Source organism: Syngnathus leptorhynchus, chromosome 22 (genome assembly GCF_054491065.1).
Source record: "Syngnathus leptorhynchus isolate UIUO chromosome 22, UIUO_Slep, whole genome shotgun sequence".
Lineage (NCBI taxonomy): Eukaryota > Metazoa > Chordata > Actinopteri > Syngnathiformes > Syngnathidae > Syngnathus > Syngnathus leptorhynchus.
In genome coordinates this window covers 4,982,883-4,998,652 of record NC_141216.1, presented here as the reverse complement: position 1 = coordinate 4,998,652, position 15,770 = coordinate 4,982,883, and the positions used below count along the sequence as shown (strand labels likewise).

Genomic DNA, 15,770 nt, shown 5'->3' with positions numbered 1-15,770 from the left:
TAAGGAAAGCTATGGTTACACGGCTGGTCGTAGAGTGCATTCATATGCCACGGAGTGACCAGTGCTCCTGGGTCGGGACATATAAATGGGTTAATGAGCTATTCTAAGAGCTCACCCTGATAGCTAAAGCCAGATACAGTAGAGCAGCTGCGTCTGAAGGAGCGCACAAGGCTAAATGCAATGTCTACCTGCCTGTTGACCTCTGAAATATTTGATCAAGTAAGTGATTTCATTTGTCTGGAAAATTGGTGACAGTATATTTCTTATAATGGAAGCATGGTCACATGACTACGGTGCTCTATAGAGTGCCTTAAATAGACATGGTGAAGTGTCTGACAGAAACCCGCACGTGTCATGTACATTACTGGGCCACAAACATGGAGGTTTATTGCAATTTGTGATCTGATCTATTTTTATTCTCTTTCTTAGGAGGTTCATTCCACAGCATGCCTGATATCGACCTGAGGACGAGGGAATCTGCTCGTGTCTGAGCTGGCCAGACGGGCGATGGCGCAAAACAGGAAGAAGAAGCCTGTTGACGTGAAGGGCTCTGTGGAAAAGCGTCACATGGGCCACCGGGTGGGCAACATGCTCCACCACCGCTTCCCGAATGGCTTCACCGACCTGCTCATGGACGAGACCGACCGTGAGGTCAGCACGCTCACCGACCGAGCCTTCCGGAGTCTCTGCGTCGGAGACGACGCTGTTTACAACGACGACTTCCTGTATGGATACTCGCCGTTCAACTGTCATAAACCATTGGCAGGAGAGCCGCTCCAAAAAACTCACCAGAAGGAATCCAAAAAGCAGAGGAAAAATGACAAAGAGAAGAACATCTCGAACATGTCATCGTTTCTCAAGGCGCTGAGAACCACAGGAGAGAACTGTGACAGAATGCTGATCAAAAATGGCGACATGACAGACTCCAATGGGGAATCGTGGGATAAATCTGCGCTTCGCAGCATCCAAAGAGAACTGTCGGAATTCTCCTCAGATTATCACACCCATCTTGTGGGCGGACATGATTCATCAAGCAAGCAGAGCAAAGGTTTATTTTCTGGAAGCTCATCTAAAATGAAAAATGGGAAAGCCACAGTCAAGCTTAAGAAGCTAAACATCAGAAACTTTTTCCTTCACAGTGAGTTTAGCCCTTTTCAGACATGGGGAGGTGTGAATCAGTTCTGCTTTAGCCATGAGAATGCTTCTGCAGAGATGACTCCAAAATGGTACGACCTACCGTTTTACAAAGACTTAACAGAGGCTCATATCAAAGAAACTCTGCACACAGAAAAGGTAGCGAAAGAAGCAGGTGAACCTCCTCCTCCACCTGCTCCCCCGTCCCTTCCTCCCCCTCCACCTTCTCCAACACCTCCTCCCCCTCCTCCTCCTCCTGTTGCCTCTAAACCTTCAATGACACCACCCAAGGTCCCGCCAAAGCCCTCAGCTGCACTGTCTCAGAAAAGGTGCTCCTCAGATATCACCGATGGAAGTACTGTCCCCTGGAGGAGTGTGAAAAACACAGTTCCACTTAAGCAAGAGCCTCAGGACAAGAGCACAACAACCAAAACAGAGAAAAACGTTTCAGCCATCCCAAACACAACAAGGTCGATAGAGGTGAAAGCAGTTGAAGAAGTCAAGCCTTTGGCGTCAACTCCGTTCAGCATCTGCCAGCTGATGACGCCGCTCATTCCCTCCAGACAACCAACGGACACGTCGGAAATCCTTTCAGCCGTCCTTTCACCTTCTGTGCTGGACTTTCCCCACAGACCTCACTCGGAGGCCAAAGGGACACCTGAACCTTTCATCAAGAGGGACGGCTACAAATCACTCGCCTCGAGCATCCTCTTCAACCTCAAAGACAACAGAAAGAGGGTTAAAAGTCGCTACAGTCCACCGAAATTCAAAACTTTAGAAGTACCTGGGAATGACAACCCATCTGAATTGTTAGAGAATCTAAAACAACAAAATAATTCACAGGGCAACACATCTGGTTTAAGCACACCTGTGATTTCAAAAGAAGCTCACACATTCTGCAGTCCAGTTTTAGAGTCTACCAACCCACAAACTGACGGTCTTAGCGAGCGCGTAGCCGATAGGCCGCCGTCTGATGATTACTTGTTATCCAAACTGCAACAAAACAAAAAAGACGCCGTGAGTAATGGCAATCTAGGTGAAGAAAACCCAACCTTGCAAACCATGTACGCAAAAAGGAACAAAAGCCACACGGCTAAAAAGCAAAGCTATCCTTCACTTAACCTTTACAAGAAAGCCAGCTCTCCTGCGTCCACAGATTACTCAAACGAGCTTTCGCTTCCAAATCCGAGCAAAGAACCATCGAGTTTGTCACCTAACATCAATCGTGGTCGTTCGCCTTTACTTGAAGCCTCAGAAGATGATCAGGAAAACCAAACCAAAATGCCCTTAAGAGAAAAATACTCTGGAGAAGAGAGTGTTAGTTCGAAAACAAAGGAAAGCAGGGGCCAAGCCATGAGCACAATGGATGTCATCAGAGCTGCAAAGAATGCCATTAACGCAACTAAAACTAAAGCGCTACATGCAACTCCGTCCGAGAGCATCGACAAAGCCACGTCACACAAAGGAGAATTTAAGGACAAAGACGAGATGCTTGTGTGTTCCAAAGACACGACTGAGAAGAGAATCGTGGCGGAAAACGATCCAGTCAAAAGTGAATCAGAAAACAATGTCATTGTGAAGAAAGAGCCCCCGCCGGTTCCAAAGAAAAAACATACCAAACGTGATATTCGACTCTCAATGGAAAAAAAGAAAACGCGCCTCAGTCGTGAAATTTCTAACTGTGACTTGGAGGAAACGACCCCAGATTCCGAAGACAAGTTAAAGCACATCTTCCCAGACAGACTGAACAATTATATCAAATGTCAGAGGTATTCTGGAACGGACGAGGAACACGGAGATGATGAAGGTGATGTAAAGGTGAACTTGAGAACGGAAACGGATGATACGAGAGACAGCGAGCACATCATACACGACCTGCATGCTCTCAAAGAGCTCCAGAGGGCCCGACTATGCGAGCGGGAACCCAAAGTGGGACGTCTTAACATAGATGAGGAAGCCAGAGCCAAAAATGATTTGATCTCCAGGGAGTTAAGGAACATTAAGAAGGGAATGTTATCCATGAGAGGGAACACTTTGGCGAAGAAGGAAATATTTGACAAGAAAGAGAAGGAGCTGAGTAAGCAGGAGGTCCCGACAAGGACGGGCAGCAATGTCTTGATAAACAGAGCAATTGTGAACGAGAATTACGACAAGGCCAAATTGGCACTGGAGGAGGTTATCTTGAGTCGGCAGACGACGAGGAATGAGGATCAGGATGCAAATATCAAATTTGCGGGAATTGGGACTGATGCAAGTTATGGATCAAGGGTACAGGCAAGTGAAAATGTTGAGAAAGAATCAATTATAGAAGACCAAAATGACGTCGCAGAAAAAGAGAAAGACCTCAGAGAAAGACTGGGGGATTTGAGAGACCATAAGCACATGAGACAGATTCTCTCCCAGACTGAACCCAGACCTGGTGGGATCCAGAAACCAGATTCCAGAAATGCTACCCTGTCTGCTATGAGCAATGTTGACAGTGACTTAAATTCAACCTCTAGATTGGACTTCAAGCATGGCCACGAAATGAATTCCACTCATTGGCCTGAAAAGAACACATTGTTAGATACCCCCTTTATACCTCCCCGAAGTAAAAACAGAAGAAATGAGAATAGTGAAAATGATAAAGAAGATCTCGATAAAAAAGATGATAAAAATGACGCACAGGAGGATGTAAATATGGCACGCGATGGAACAAGCATAAAAGATGCTTTGGCAAAAAGCTCCAATGAAGAAATCATTCATGATGCGGTTACCTGTGACCCACATTTGCCTTCCAAGTACAGCCACAGCGAAAAACGCTATTCTCTGTTATCAGACATAGAAGCAGATATGGAGATGGCCACAAGCGAAAACAACGAGAGCTCTTTAAAACCAGACACTGCAGCAATTCATATCCTGCCAGAAGATCTTGACAAATCCACTAAGGACAAGGTTGATACGGATGCAGAGACTATAAAATCCCCTGAACCTCTTGTAAATGGTGTCGCTATTGACGACCACACCAGCATGTCCTCCAAATCTTCCTACTTTTCCGTGGAGAGTCCACCACAAAGGGAGTGGAACTTGAATCACTCTTGGGAGAACCTCGATAAGGTTGGGCTGGACAACAGGAGAGATCCTGACCATGTTGTTGGACCCATGAAAAAAGATTCAGACAAGCCAGATATGGAATATTATTCATTCAGTGATCTGGAGGGTGATTCGGAGATGATCAAAGTACTAGTAAAGTCTGAAGAAGAGAAAGAGATTCATGAGCAAAGTAAACAAAGTGCCACTGAATGTCAGAGCCCATCCCGAGATGAAGATGTCCAAACACCAATGTCCCCATCTAGCATCCTTTCTCCAACATTGGATATGCCCGCTTTATTTAAAATCAAAGACAACACTTTGAGTATGAAGATGAAGAAGACCATACAACCCTGGACACCCCGAGGCCTCATGAATAACTCAGAGAAGGAAGAGGAGGATTTGCATCTTCTCAATGAAACCTCAAATCCACCATTGACAAATGAAACATGTCCTCCAGTAACAAGTGAGGTCTTCAAGTCTAAAGAGACTTTGCCAAATGTCTCACCAGCACCACTGTCCCCTCCATTGGTTCTGCCAAAGGAGAAGTCAAGGAGAGACCCTGAAGGAGGACCTCCCGACAGTCTCGCCATGGAGACTTTGACAATGCCAACAGAGCGGGACGTACCAAAGGTTCCTAGCGAGCGTTCTGGTTCCACCTGCAGTTTTAACGACAGTCACTCAGGGTTTGCCAAACCTCCAGCTGTCTTACCCAAATCCGAGCGGGCCGTTCTCAAAGCCATGAAGCTGACGAACCGACGGATAAAGAAGGAAGAGGCTCAGAAGTCGACTCCGAGCAAACACAAGAGTGACAAATCTGTGCCGAGGAGTAGCGAGAAAAAGCACCACAGAGAAGGTCAGAAACACGACGGGAACAGTAATGACGCCGTAGTTGTCAACGACGACCAACGTCCTCAGAACAAAGCAGAGATGAGCCAGAGGACAAGAAGATCGAGCCACGAGTCGCTAGAAGGCAATCACCTCGACGACGGACTCGCGACTGACCGAGGCCGAAGTCGTGGCAGACAACCTCGAGAGAAACCAGAACAAAAACACACCAGTGGTGATGGTCTCATCAGGAATGTTCCTGTTTACAAACCTGGTGAGAGACCAGTACCCAACGCTCGCTCGCAAAGCATCGACAGATGCTTAGGAGACAGAGTGGGGCGCAGGTACAGCACCGAGACGTCTCTCAGCGAGAGGCTCGACCCGAGAAGCACACGCATCGAGAGATCCATCATGGATGAGTTTCAGCAGCGAGGCCGAGCTAGAGAAAGAATGAGTCGAGAGAAACCGCCGAGAAGGAGTCAGAGCATCGACACGCACTGCTTGCAGGCCCCCCAGCTGCCGACATTCTCCCGTCAGTCCAGCCGCACCGGACAACTCTCTCGCCAGTCCAGCATTGAACACGCCATGGTCACGCAGTCCATCCCCATGACTCAACGGAAGCTCCTTCAGGATCCGGACTCGGGACAGTATTATTTTGTAGACATGCCTATCCAAGTCAAAACAAAAACCTTCTTCGATCCTGAGACGGGAAGCTACGTGCAGCTGCCAGTCCAGCCCCCAGACGCTGCAGTTCTTCAGGCGTCCTCCATGGAGGTTTTATCCACGCCGTTGGTGGTTTACCATGGCTTTGTCCCAGTGCCTCTGGCCCAGAACACTACCGTCCAAGTACCCCATCTGGAGCAAGAAGAACTACAGCACTTGGACACCTCAAGGCAAATCCATTGCAAGGATGGGCGTCCTTATTTGGAGCCTGTCTATGGGCAGCATGAACACACAATAGGCGAGTTCCTTGCTACTGAGGAAGTGGACTGTCCCAGTTGATGGGATAAGAATTAGAATTTTGCACATCACTATTTGTTTTATTCTTCTGGTTACAAGTACTGTTTTTTATAACAACATATAATTGACAGATTTCTCAGGCACAAAATATCATGTGACCTTCTCTATAATGGCAAATTCCAACAGATGCCAGATCTTTGTCCACTTCAAGAAGATGGAGTTTGAGTCAATTTAGAAACAATGCATGTTTTTTTAAATGTGGAAGGCAGCCAGAGCAGGTTGGAGCCAAGATTTGAACTAAATACTTAGAACTGAAGCTCATGTGCCAACCACTATTCCATCATCACAGATTAACTCGCTGATCCTGCTTATTGTTATTTACTTACCTTTATGCCTTAAGACTTGAATGTACACACACACACACACACACACACACACACACACACACACACACACACACACACACACACACACACACACACACACACACACACACACACACACAAAATGAATGGCCTGCTGAATATGAGTTGAAGGATTTAGTGGAGATGGTCTTTCTTTTTTAAAGGAGATTTTGACAATGCTTTAATATGTAAAAAGACAATTGTTTGAATGTAAATGTGGAATATTTATTATAAATGCAGTGTGTTATTAAAGTACGGCAGTGACGGGAGTTTGTATCAAAACATTTTGCATGCTGATGAGGAATTTCTCATTTAATATGGCAAGCAGTGCTTTGACTCTCGTGTCAATGTGTGTTGTCTATGCAGCCCTCTTCTGGTGAGATTATGTAAAGACAGAGAAACTGCACAGCTAATTAATTGGAAATAAAGTGCAAAGAGAGCAATATAATATTTAAATCACATTTTAAATATGCTGAAATTAAACAGTAATGTTTTAAACCTCGTTCTGGGAAAATCGTTTTGCCATTTCTTGAGTAATTGTAGGATTGTAACATTATCCCTTCATTTAAGGGCGAGACTATGTTTTGATGTCATCAGCCGCTAGGGGGCGTATTTGCATGGTATTTACGATATATTTACATCCCATGACTGTTCTCAGTGGCAATTAATGTATCACTCATTCAACATTGGTAAAATAATATGATTTTTAAACATCTCACTTGTCCCGTTGTTGTGGAGCATCAGTGGCAGCCGCAGCTCATAGCCACCATGTCGTCATACTGTTTCAAAACCACATTCTCTTCGTCGTCAAAATATAACAAACTCATGGACTGAAGTTTGTCGGGCACACAACAGGGTGCCTCGACTTCATTCGCGGACAACTTGAGCGCGTGCATAATGGAGCGCACGGTGGCGTGATTGGTGGCTCGGAGGCTTCCTCCCAAAGGGAAGGGACAAGAACCCTTACAGTGGTAAGCGTTGTAACCCCGTGGCGAGATGATCCAGCCCGACCAGCCTATCTCCTCAAAGTCTACAAAGAGGGAGACCCTCTGGCAGGATCGGGAATTGCCGCGGGGTAAGAGCCCTGAGGCTCCACGTCGCCTCCTAGTGGGGTGGTCATGGAGTTCCACAGCAGCAGCTGAAGACTGGGAGAGTCCTGGATGGAGAGAACATGATGACAGGACTGTTTTAGCTTTTTCACCATTATCTTACCAAAGTATGATTGATTGGTTGCTCGTGGCCTGCCATCATCAGAGAAGATAACCAAGTAGGCGTGAGTGCCTACTGGCTCTCCACGCAGCTTGGATGACGTAACCACAGAGTCCATCCAAGTCCCAGATGGGAGCGTGGTCACCACCAGGATGCCATTGTTATCTTGGCTGTTACAGATCCACTTGGACACCTTGCAACAAAAAAAAGAGCTGATTTGGCTTTTATTCATATTTTGTTTTAGGAATGGTGATGGTGGAAAACGAACAACACCAACTGTTTGTGTGACATTGAAGACTTCCCATCCCTGAGTGTAAAGAGGAACGAGTCTGGAGGTGATGAGGTTTCCTCGCCAAGGTTTCACTTGACTATCCAGCACTTCATACAAATCCACCTGGATGGGAACGAGAATTTGTGATATATAATTACCAAGTTGACGGATGGCAATTTTGAGCCCATGTTTAGGTTTTACGTGAAAAAAAGTATCTGTATCCTGCTGTGAATTTTGAAAAGCAACAATCTGCTGTCATTACATAATGGAGATCATATACCTTATAAAAATGCAGCGTGTATGACTTTTCCAGGAAATGTTTCTGTTTCTTTCGAAACCAACGGAATTCAGCCTTAATCATCCTCTCTTCTCTTCCAAAAGAAGACAGGTTGAAAAAGTGAAACCTCTCGCCATCATGATCTGAAACATCAAATACAACTTTGGTTAAACTACTTATTAAGGCTAAATTGTTTTAATGGGTACATTTATCGACCATGTTTAGCAAATATTGGAGAAAAATTCAAACACTGCACGAAATTATCCTGTGTTTCCTGTGCAAGATCTGAATCAAACAATCAAAAAGGTACAGCTAGCTGTATTGAAATGTAGGGATTAAAAGTAAAAACTCAGATACCTGAAAATGCATTTCAGTAGATTAAATTGATCACCGCCCATTAGAGAGCGCACAAGTGAGCAATTGCGCATTTGGAAAACAATTACGCACTCGGATGTATAATTTGTCTAGGCGCTGTTGAACGTCAGAAAGTGAACAGAAATGTTCTTCAAAGTATTACCAACCTTTATCTTCGAAGCTCCTCACGACATTCCCCTCCAGTATTTCTTTCTGACTTTTTCTCGTCCCGTCCGACGCAGAGACGGCATTAAAGAGATCCAACATGAACTGAGGCGCCTTCCTGTGTGGGGCGCCGCGGAGTAGATCCTTCAAATGGAACAAAGCGCCGAGCTTTTCCGTCAACTTGTTGTCACGGTCCGAGTCCGTCCGGGTCCCCACCGGGTCCCTGCTGCCGGTTGTGACGCAGCGCAAATGGAGCGCGAGGACGAGCCAGAGGCGCATCGCTCCTCTTGACATATTGGCAAAGGGCAGACTGAGCGTGCGCGACTGTGTGTGATAAGGACACTAATGTGCCGATTGATGACACTATTCAGCTAACATCAGAGGATGATTGGACCTTGATTGATGATGATGGACGGTGGGGGCAAAAACACCCCGCAAACACAAAGGAAAGGTGAAAATGGTCAAAAGTGGGAGAAAAAATAATATATAACAAACAATTTGCTGCCTTATCCGTGAATCCAGGCTAATGGCTTATTAATATTAATATTTCTTAGGACAAAGATAAAATATTTATATGATTAGAACATTTTTAGGCAATGCTGTATTGCTACTACGCAGTAGTTTAGGGAACAATAATGAGAACAAAGTTAAACACAACTGATCTGTATTCAAGTAGTGATTCTTTCATATACCAATAGAGGGAGCCAATGCGCTGCTGCTCGACCCATCAGTCATTTAAATAACATATATATCTGATATCTGCATTTAATGAATGCATCAGGAAACCCTTAACATCTATTGAAAATAAAATAAATGTAAAATAAAATAAATTCAGGCAGCCATTTTATAAGTTACTATTTAAAAATTTCCATAATTACTAATACTGTATGACAGAAAACCTTGCATTGCTACAGCACCTCATGTTGTGTATTTATCATCAGGGTGAGGAGGGTTGAACCCAAGTAAAGTTTCTACATCATCACGTTTTTTTTTTTGAGCCATCCGTCTGTTATCAGTGTGAAGCCAGTCGCAAGAAAGCAAACGAAGAGCGAGAGCCATGACGCACATGATGCGCATTGTTAGCGTGCACATGCGCCCCCCCAAACGCGCACACATTGGTCACCTCGCCCCCGACGTCCCCCTCGGCCCCTGGTTTTGTTTGGACAGTGATAGAGCGTGACGCTCATGACCCCCCGGCATGAGCATTAATCCGATATGATCTCCTATCAATCAATCAATCAATCGCATGGAATACAGGGGGATCAAATTCTCAAGACCATCAGGTTGATCAAAAGCTCTTTCCCCCCCCTATTGTTCATTTGATGACAGAGGAATGACTTGTATTTGTTGAACCCGTTACTCATTTTTAGGCCCTTCATATTGAATGGGCCCTGTCAGATAAGATAGGATCCATTCTACGGTCATAATTTAAGATAACATAAGGGTCCGTATTGATTGAATTTAATGTGAAAAAGTCAAAGACGTGAGAAAGTGCGTCAAGGAAATACACATATCCTGAAATAGGGTCAGATTTGAGTCTTGTCATTCCTGTGGTGCAAGCATGTTTACCATGAACCGTGTGCAAAACACAGATACATGACAACAGAAGCCCTGTGACGTCAATGTCACGTTGTATATACGCAAAAGTCATGCCTGCAGGTACTGCACGTCTTTCAATGCAGTAATGTTGGACACAAAATCTCAGCATTTTTTCTTCTTTTGACAGTTCTCATCACAAACTGCTCCCTCTATTGTAGGTTTCACAATTGAACACCAGGTAGCGCCATTGACCTGGATATGGCCTTTCACAAACCGCAGTGTGTAAAAATGAATGTTCTTCCTACCTGCCTGATGCTTTCATGGGACCTACTTATTTATCAAGTCCATCATTACATATTTTAGTCCAATCAGCAGTACTTAACAATTTGACCTTCTCCCTACAGTATTTTTTTTTGGATTGGTTCAATACTTGATTGCTGAGATTCAAATCCTGAACCTCACAACCATACGTGATCAATATTTTGGAGGAGGGTTGTCACATTCATTTTGGTTGTGCACTATCAGCCAAGGGCCACCTGGATTCACATCTGACAAGTGTGTGCATGTGTTAATGACCTCACCTTGTGTTAAATACCTGTACTGAGGCAATTAGACACACATGGAAGGGATTTTGCCACAAGTGCTGGAGGCCGCTGCCGTTGCTGTTGCCGCTGCGATCTCTGAATGAATAATGAAGAGGAATACAATCACAGTCAAAGTGGAACCACATGACATGACTTTCAATGTGACATTTAAAATGGTGACCCCCCTCCCCTACTGCCACTTACTGCAAACATGTTCAGTTTTGGAGTTTGGAGATTTATTCTCCCTTAAATATTCTATTAAATTATTATTTTTATTTTTTTGTTGTTATAATTACTATTTTTTCCTCCCTTAAATATTCTATTAAATTATTATTATTATTATTATTATAATTACTATTTTTTTAATTTTCTTAATTATTATTACTTGTTTAGCGATCAAAAATATGGCCACAACATTAGGCACACCGGCACTATGCATTCGAATGGATGCCAAGAAATAGCAGTTGTAAAGTTGCAAAGTGTGTATATTCCCTAAAAATAATTCTAAAAGTGCCCATGTGAAATATTTGCTTATTTAGTCTAGTCGTGCGCAATTTAAATACAATTAAATCGTTCTAATTCGAAATACCGTGTTGATGTTGCTTAGCCAATATATCTGTGCAAGATTTCATGTCGGTCAAGCTTTATTTTGGAAAGGCATCAAAAGACTATTTAGTTTTGGTTCAAGCTCCAGAGTCAGCTAAATTATATGTGCTCACGACCCAGCGCTGACTTTCTTTTTCTTCCCCCGGCACATGTACGCACAGCGCGCTGCACGAGTACACCTCACCTTTGCGTTATTAAGTCTGCCAGACGCTACTTCATCTGGCAACTTGCTGCGGTTTCGGTGATATTCATAATCGGCGAAACATACTTGTTTCCCTTCTGACTCTGGCCTCGTTATTATCCAATATTTTGCGGCACAAAGTGACATATGACGTTGGCCTGCTTGTAATTAGCTTGTTTGTTATGCTGAGGGCCACCTGCATGGTCTGCTTAATGGTTGTGCGTGTTTGTGTGTGGTTTCGTCCATAGAAATCCATTCACGTATAAATGCACGTTTGTCTAATTTGACTCCCCTCACTCAAGTGTAATTAGAATTTAATTTAGGACTCTTCCCAACTGCAATATTCTCTGTTGATGAATGACAATAAGCCCAAAATGAGACACTTATGACTTTCCGTTGAATTTGCAAAGTAGTTGCATTATTTGCCGCCCTCTTGTGTTTATTCACGTCAAATGTCATGTTTCGAAGATAAGTTTGTTACATTTTATAATTAAATATATATATTTTCTTTTGAAATAATTTTTGAGGCACAAAAAGGTTACATGTTCCAAAAAACTAAAGGCTTCTGTGACTTCAGGTGTTCTGCAAATGCACAATTAAACATCAAATCATATGACGTGTTTATGAATGCTTCTAGATGATTTGAAGTCACGCTTGCAGCCCATTATTGCTGAGGTTTCTTATCTGCATCGCACATCTCCTGCTACCCCTTTTTGTGGTCTTTATTTGCATAAACTGGTCACCGCGAGGAAAAATGTTGATGCTAAACGATGCGAGGAGAAACTGGAGCCGGCCGGGCCTATCTGCTTCAATTTTCCTTTTTGTATTTTGGTTGAAAATACATTGCTTTGAGCTTTAATTACACCTGTTCACAAATGAAAATTTTAGACTTTTTTTTTTTTTTTTTAGTACTTTGCAGCAGAAGCATGAGGAATCGCCGCTTTCAGACAAGGAGTAATCCGATCCGAGGCTCCCGTCTGAGACGAGAGAGCAGCATATGGAATTCATCCACTGCACGCATCCATTTTTCATCGTCACCCTACTCTCCTTTCTCTATTGTAGTGTCTAATGGTGGGCCGTTTATACACGCCAGATACACTCCACGCTCTTTTATCCTCATCACCTTCTCCCACTGTCTGGTTTCAGAAACATCTTCTAAAGTGTACTTCAAATATCACAAAGCTCCAAGGGCCCTTTGAGTCATTGTGGTTTCGCAGACTATAAGTACACGCACAAAGTCAAGGTTTCATATATTCTTTGCAAAGACTCCCAAGAATAATTCAAGACAAGCCTCATTTATGCATAAGAATCTCAATTGCTTGCACGGAGGTCAAAGGTCACATATGTGTCCACGCTCATATCTAGAAGGATTGTTTTATAATAAGTGCTAAAATGCTTTTGAGAAGAAGCTGATAACCGCTTGGCCAACATGTAATTAAGTTTCATTATTGAGTGAAAAATAAAAGCCAACGTCTACTTTTTATACACGCTTGGCTTTGGAGCAGCTACTGCTTTTTTTTTTTCTTTTTTTTTTTTAAATGGGCCATTATGATGGCGGAATGTTTATGAGCGCTCAGATTGCGGCGTAGACTTTATCACCTCCAATGCAACACCTTTCAAAATATCAAATAAGGTCATCGAGGCGATTCTTTCTGCTTTCTATTTGCTTCAGTGATGCACTTGAGTGAGAGAGCGAGCGAGAGGTGTTAAGGGCCAACAAGTAGCAGATGCAACAAATTACAGCCAGCATTGTTTCATTTGTGCTTAAGGAATTGGACTGAACTTGTGAGATTTCCAATTCCCCCCTTAGCTGCAGCCCCCCCAGGATGCTCTCTAATGTGTGGTCATAAAGTTCTACACAGTGGAACCTCTAAACTCGGAGTAAATCCGATCCAGGACGCCGTTCGACATCTCATTTGAAAATACTGATTTCGTAGGAAATAATAGGAATAAAACGGTCACAATCACAATACATGTAAAGGGTTTATGTTACACTAACCCAGTCATCAATTATAACTATAGTAATATTTGCATATAAAATACTGCTAGCCCATCAATATAAAACTATCAAAAAACAATATCGGCAACTGCACGCTTGCGTCAAACCTGTTCACTGCCCAATATTTGTCATTTCAAGACCTCTATATTTACTGTGCAGCAACATTAACACCATTTTTAACTGTCAAATAACAATAATAATAATAATAATAATAAAGCTTACACAAAAGCTACCATTGCGCTCTTTGACCAACAACGTCCTCCTGCAGGCATCAATCAGTCCGGATAGGGGGCAGTAAAGTATCACATATAAGTTAAACAAGACCCTCAGCACACTTGTTTACAGGGTCTTGATTGACAAGCAAATATACAAGATTGGCCTCGATACAGAAATAAAAGAATAGTGTTTTCTTTCTATTCGCAGCCACTTGTAATGAAGGATATTATTTGTTGACCTCCCACTCAATACCTATGTGTCATCTGAGGTAGCTGCAGGTTTTTATTGCGAGCTCACACCAATGCTATGAACTATTAGATAAGGGTCAGCAGAGGTCAACTAATAAAGAATTTTTGGCGAAACGTTCCATTTGTATTGTTAACCTACTGGCATTCGGGAATAGATGAGCGTGTTTTGGGAGGAAGTCTATCTTTGACGACTTGGCTGTAATTCCTTCTGTACGCAGTTCCAAAATATGGGGAAGTCCCAGTTAATGCAACTTCTGAGGTGCAGTTTGCCCGAGTCAGCAAGTTATCAATGATACTTCTCTGAAGGTGTGTATGTGCAGGTGAACCTTGCAGCTGCAGTGCCACGGAGTTGTTATTTTTTTTTTTTTTTTTTTGCACGACCTCTTTAATTAAACCAGAGTGCCCTGTCATCACTTGCTACTGTTATCATCCAAGCAGCTGCTACAGACACACAGCACAAATAGTGCTTTGCCGCACTCTTGTAGTGTATTTGCCTCAAGGAACTAGGTTGAAGTGAGTTAAAGAGTCCAATTTAGGGGAGAAAAAAACTGCTTTGTTGGCAATTATTAACCCAGAACCTCTGAGGCAGATGTGCTAACCACTCGCCCCATCATGCCTGGGTATTGTCAGCGCATGACTAAGCTGGCAGGATGCTGCTGCTTACAGCTGCTAGCGATTGGACAACACACAGGGAGCAGTGTGGCAACGGTCGCTCCTCCGGCCAAAATGACTTCAAGATTACGGACACTGGAGAACCTGGTGGCGCTGAGAAATGTTGTACACGCTCCAGCGATTACATTACTGTGCCACTGTGGCAAATGGAGCACATTTAGATCTGAACCCACACACCCTAAAAATCTGGCTTGGCCACAAATTAGTCTAATCATGCATAAATAGAAAATGGCCGTGTTGAATCGACCTCATTTTGTTTGTCTAAATTGGCCTTGTTATGGTGTGACATAAGCGGGCCAGGCCAGGTCCTGATCCGTGACTTAACTGATACTATCGCAAACATGTGCTGTCCAGGCCTCTACACTACCGTGGTAACAGAGAGCAGAGCGAAAGTCCGTCAATTGCGTCAGATTCGTGCTTGCTGGAAATTTCAATCCGATAGATAGGAAAACAAAAGCTTGATCCTTATTTATGCTGCAAATGAATTGGCAAACAACTGCATTTCGGATCAATCATGGTTTGTTATGATAATTACGACCAGAAAGAACCGTTGCACAATCAGATTTCCTGGCTCGAAAATTATTTGAGGGATAAACTAATGAAAAAAAAACAGTTGAGCAACACTGAAACTCAGAAATGACTATGTGCAATTTTGATCCATACTGGATTCAATAAATATGGGATCATATTTAATACTGTAAAAGAAACAGGAAGCAGAAGCCGAAAATATGATTTGTAGCTATAAGGAGATACTTGACAGCTATTGCGAACACAATCCGTCCTCCAAAAACTGCCCCGGCGGCTCCGCTCTGATCTCTTTCGGGGTTACAAGAAGTCCAAGCGTGAGCCAAAGCCGAGTCCAGTTGCTGAAGGGGAAAGAAGACCTTTGTTTAATTCAGAACATCTTGACGTTGCTATGCAGAATAAAAACAACGAGCTCGTATTTGCAGAAGTAGTCCAGAAATGACATTACAAAATAAAATGGATTTAAGATCAAATATCAACACAGTGGACCTTCAATTACGTTTTGCAACTTATGACACGTGCGAGTCTA

The 15,770-nt window shown here is 43.3% G+C and overlaps 2 protein-coding genes across 2 annotated transcripts in view; one reads left to right on the top strand and one right to left on the bottom strand.

Annotated features, from left to right (window-relative positions):
• The first annotated feature begins 507 nt into the window (after positions 1-507).
• On the top strand, positions 508-6,830 carry LOC147039577 (uncharacterized). Its single transcript, XM_085904834.1, has one exon. The coding sequence runs from the start codon at positions 508-510 to the stop codon at positions 6,031-6,033; it is 5,526 nt and encodes a 1,841-aa protein (XP_085760960.1). The 3' UTR covers positions 6,034-6,830.
• Positions 6,611-15,770, bottom strand: part of LOC147039574 (bone morphogenetic protein 2-like) — a 120,972-nt gene continuing 111,812 nt past the window's right edge. The window contains exons 12-16 of the mRNA XM_085904836.1: positions 8,674-10,890; positions 8,156-8,295; positions 7,882-7,998; positions 7,608-7,797; positions 6,611-7,551 (exon numbers count right to left, since the gene is read on the bottom strand). Of these exons, the coding sequence (XP_085760962.1) occupies positions 7,136-7,551; positions 7,608-7,797; positions 7,882-7,998; positions 8,156-8,295; positions 8,674-8,965 (1,155 nt within the window). The 5' untranslated portion in view covers positions 8,966-10,890 and the 3' untranslated portion in view covers positions 6,611-7,135. The remainder of the gene's footprint in view (positions 7,552-7,607; positions 7,798-7,881; positions 7,999-8,155; positions 8,296-8,673; positions 10,891-15,770) is intronic.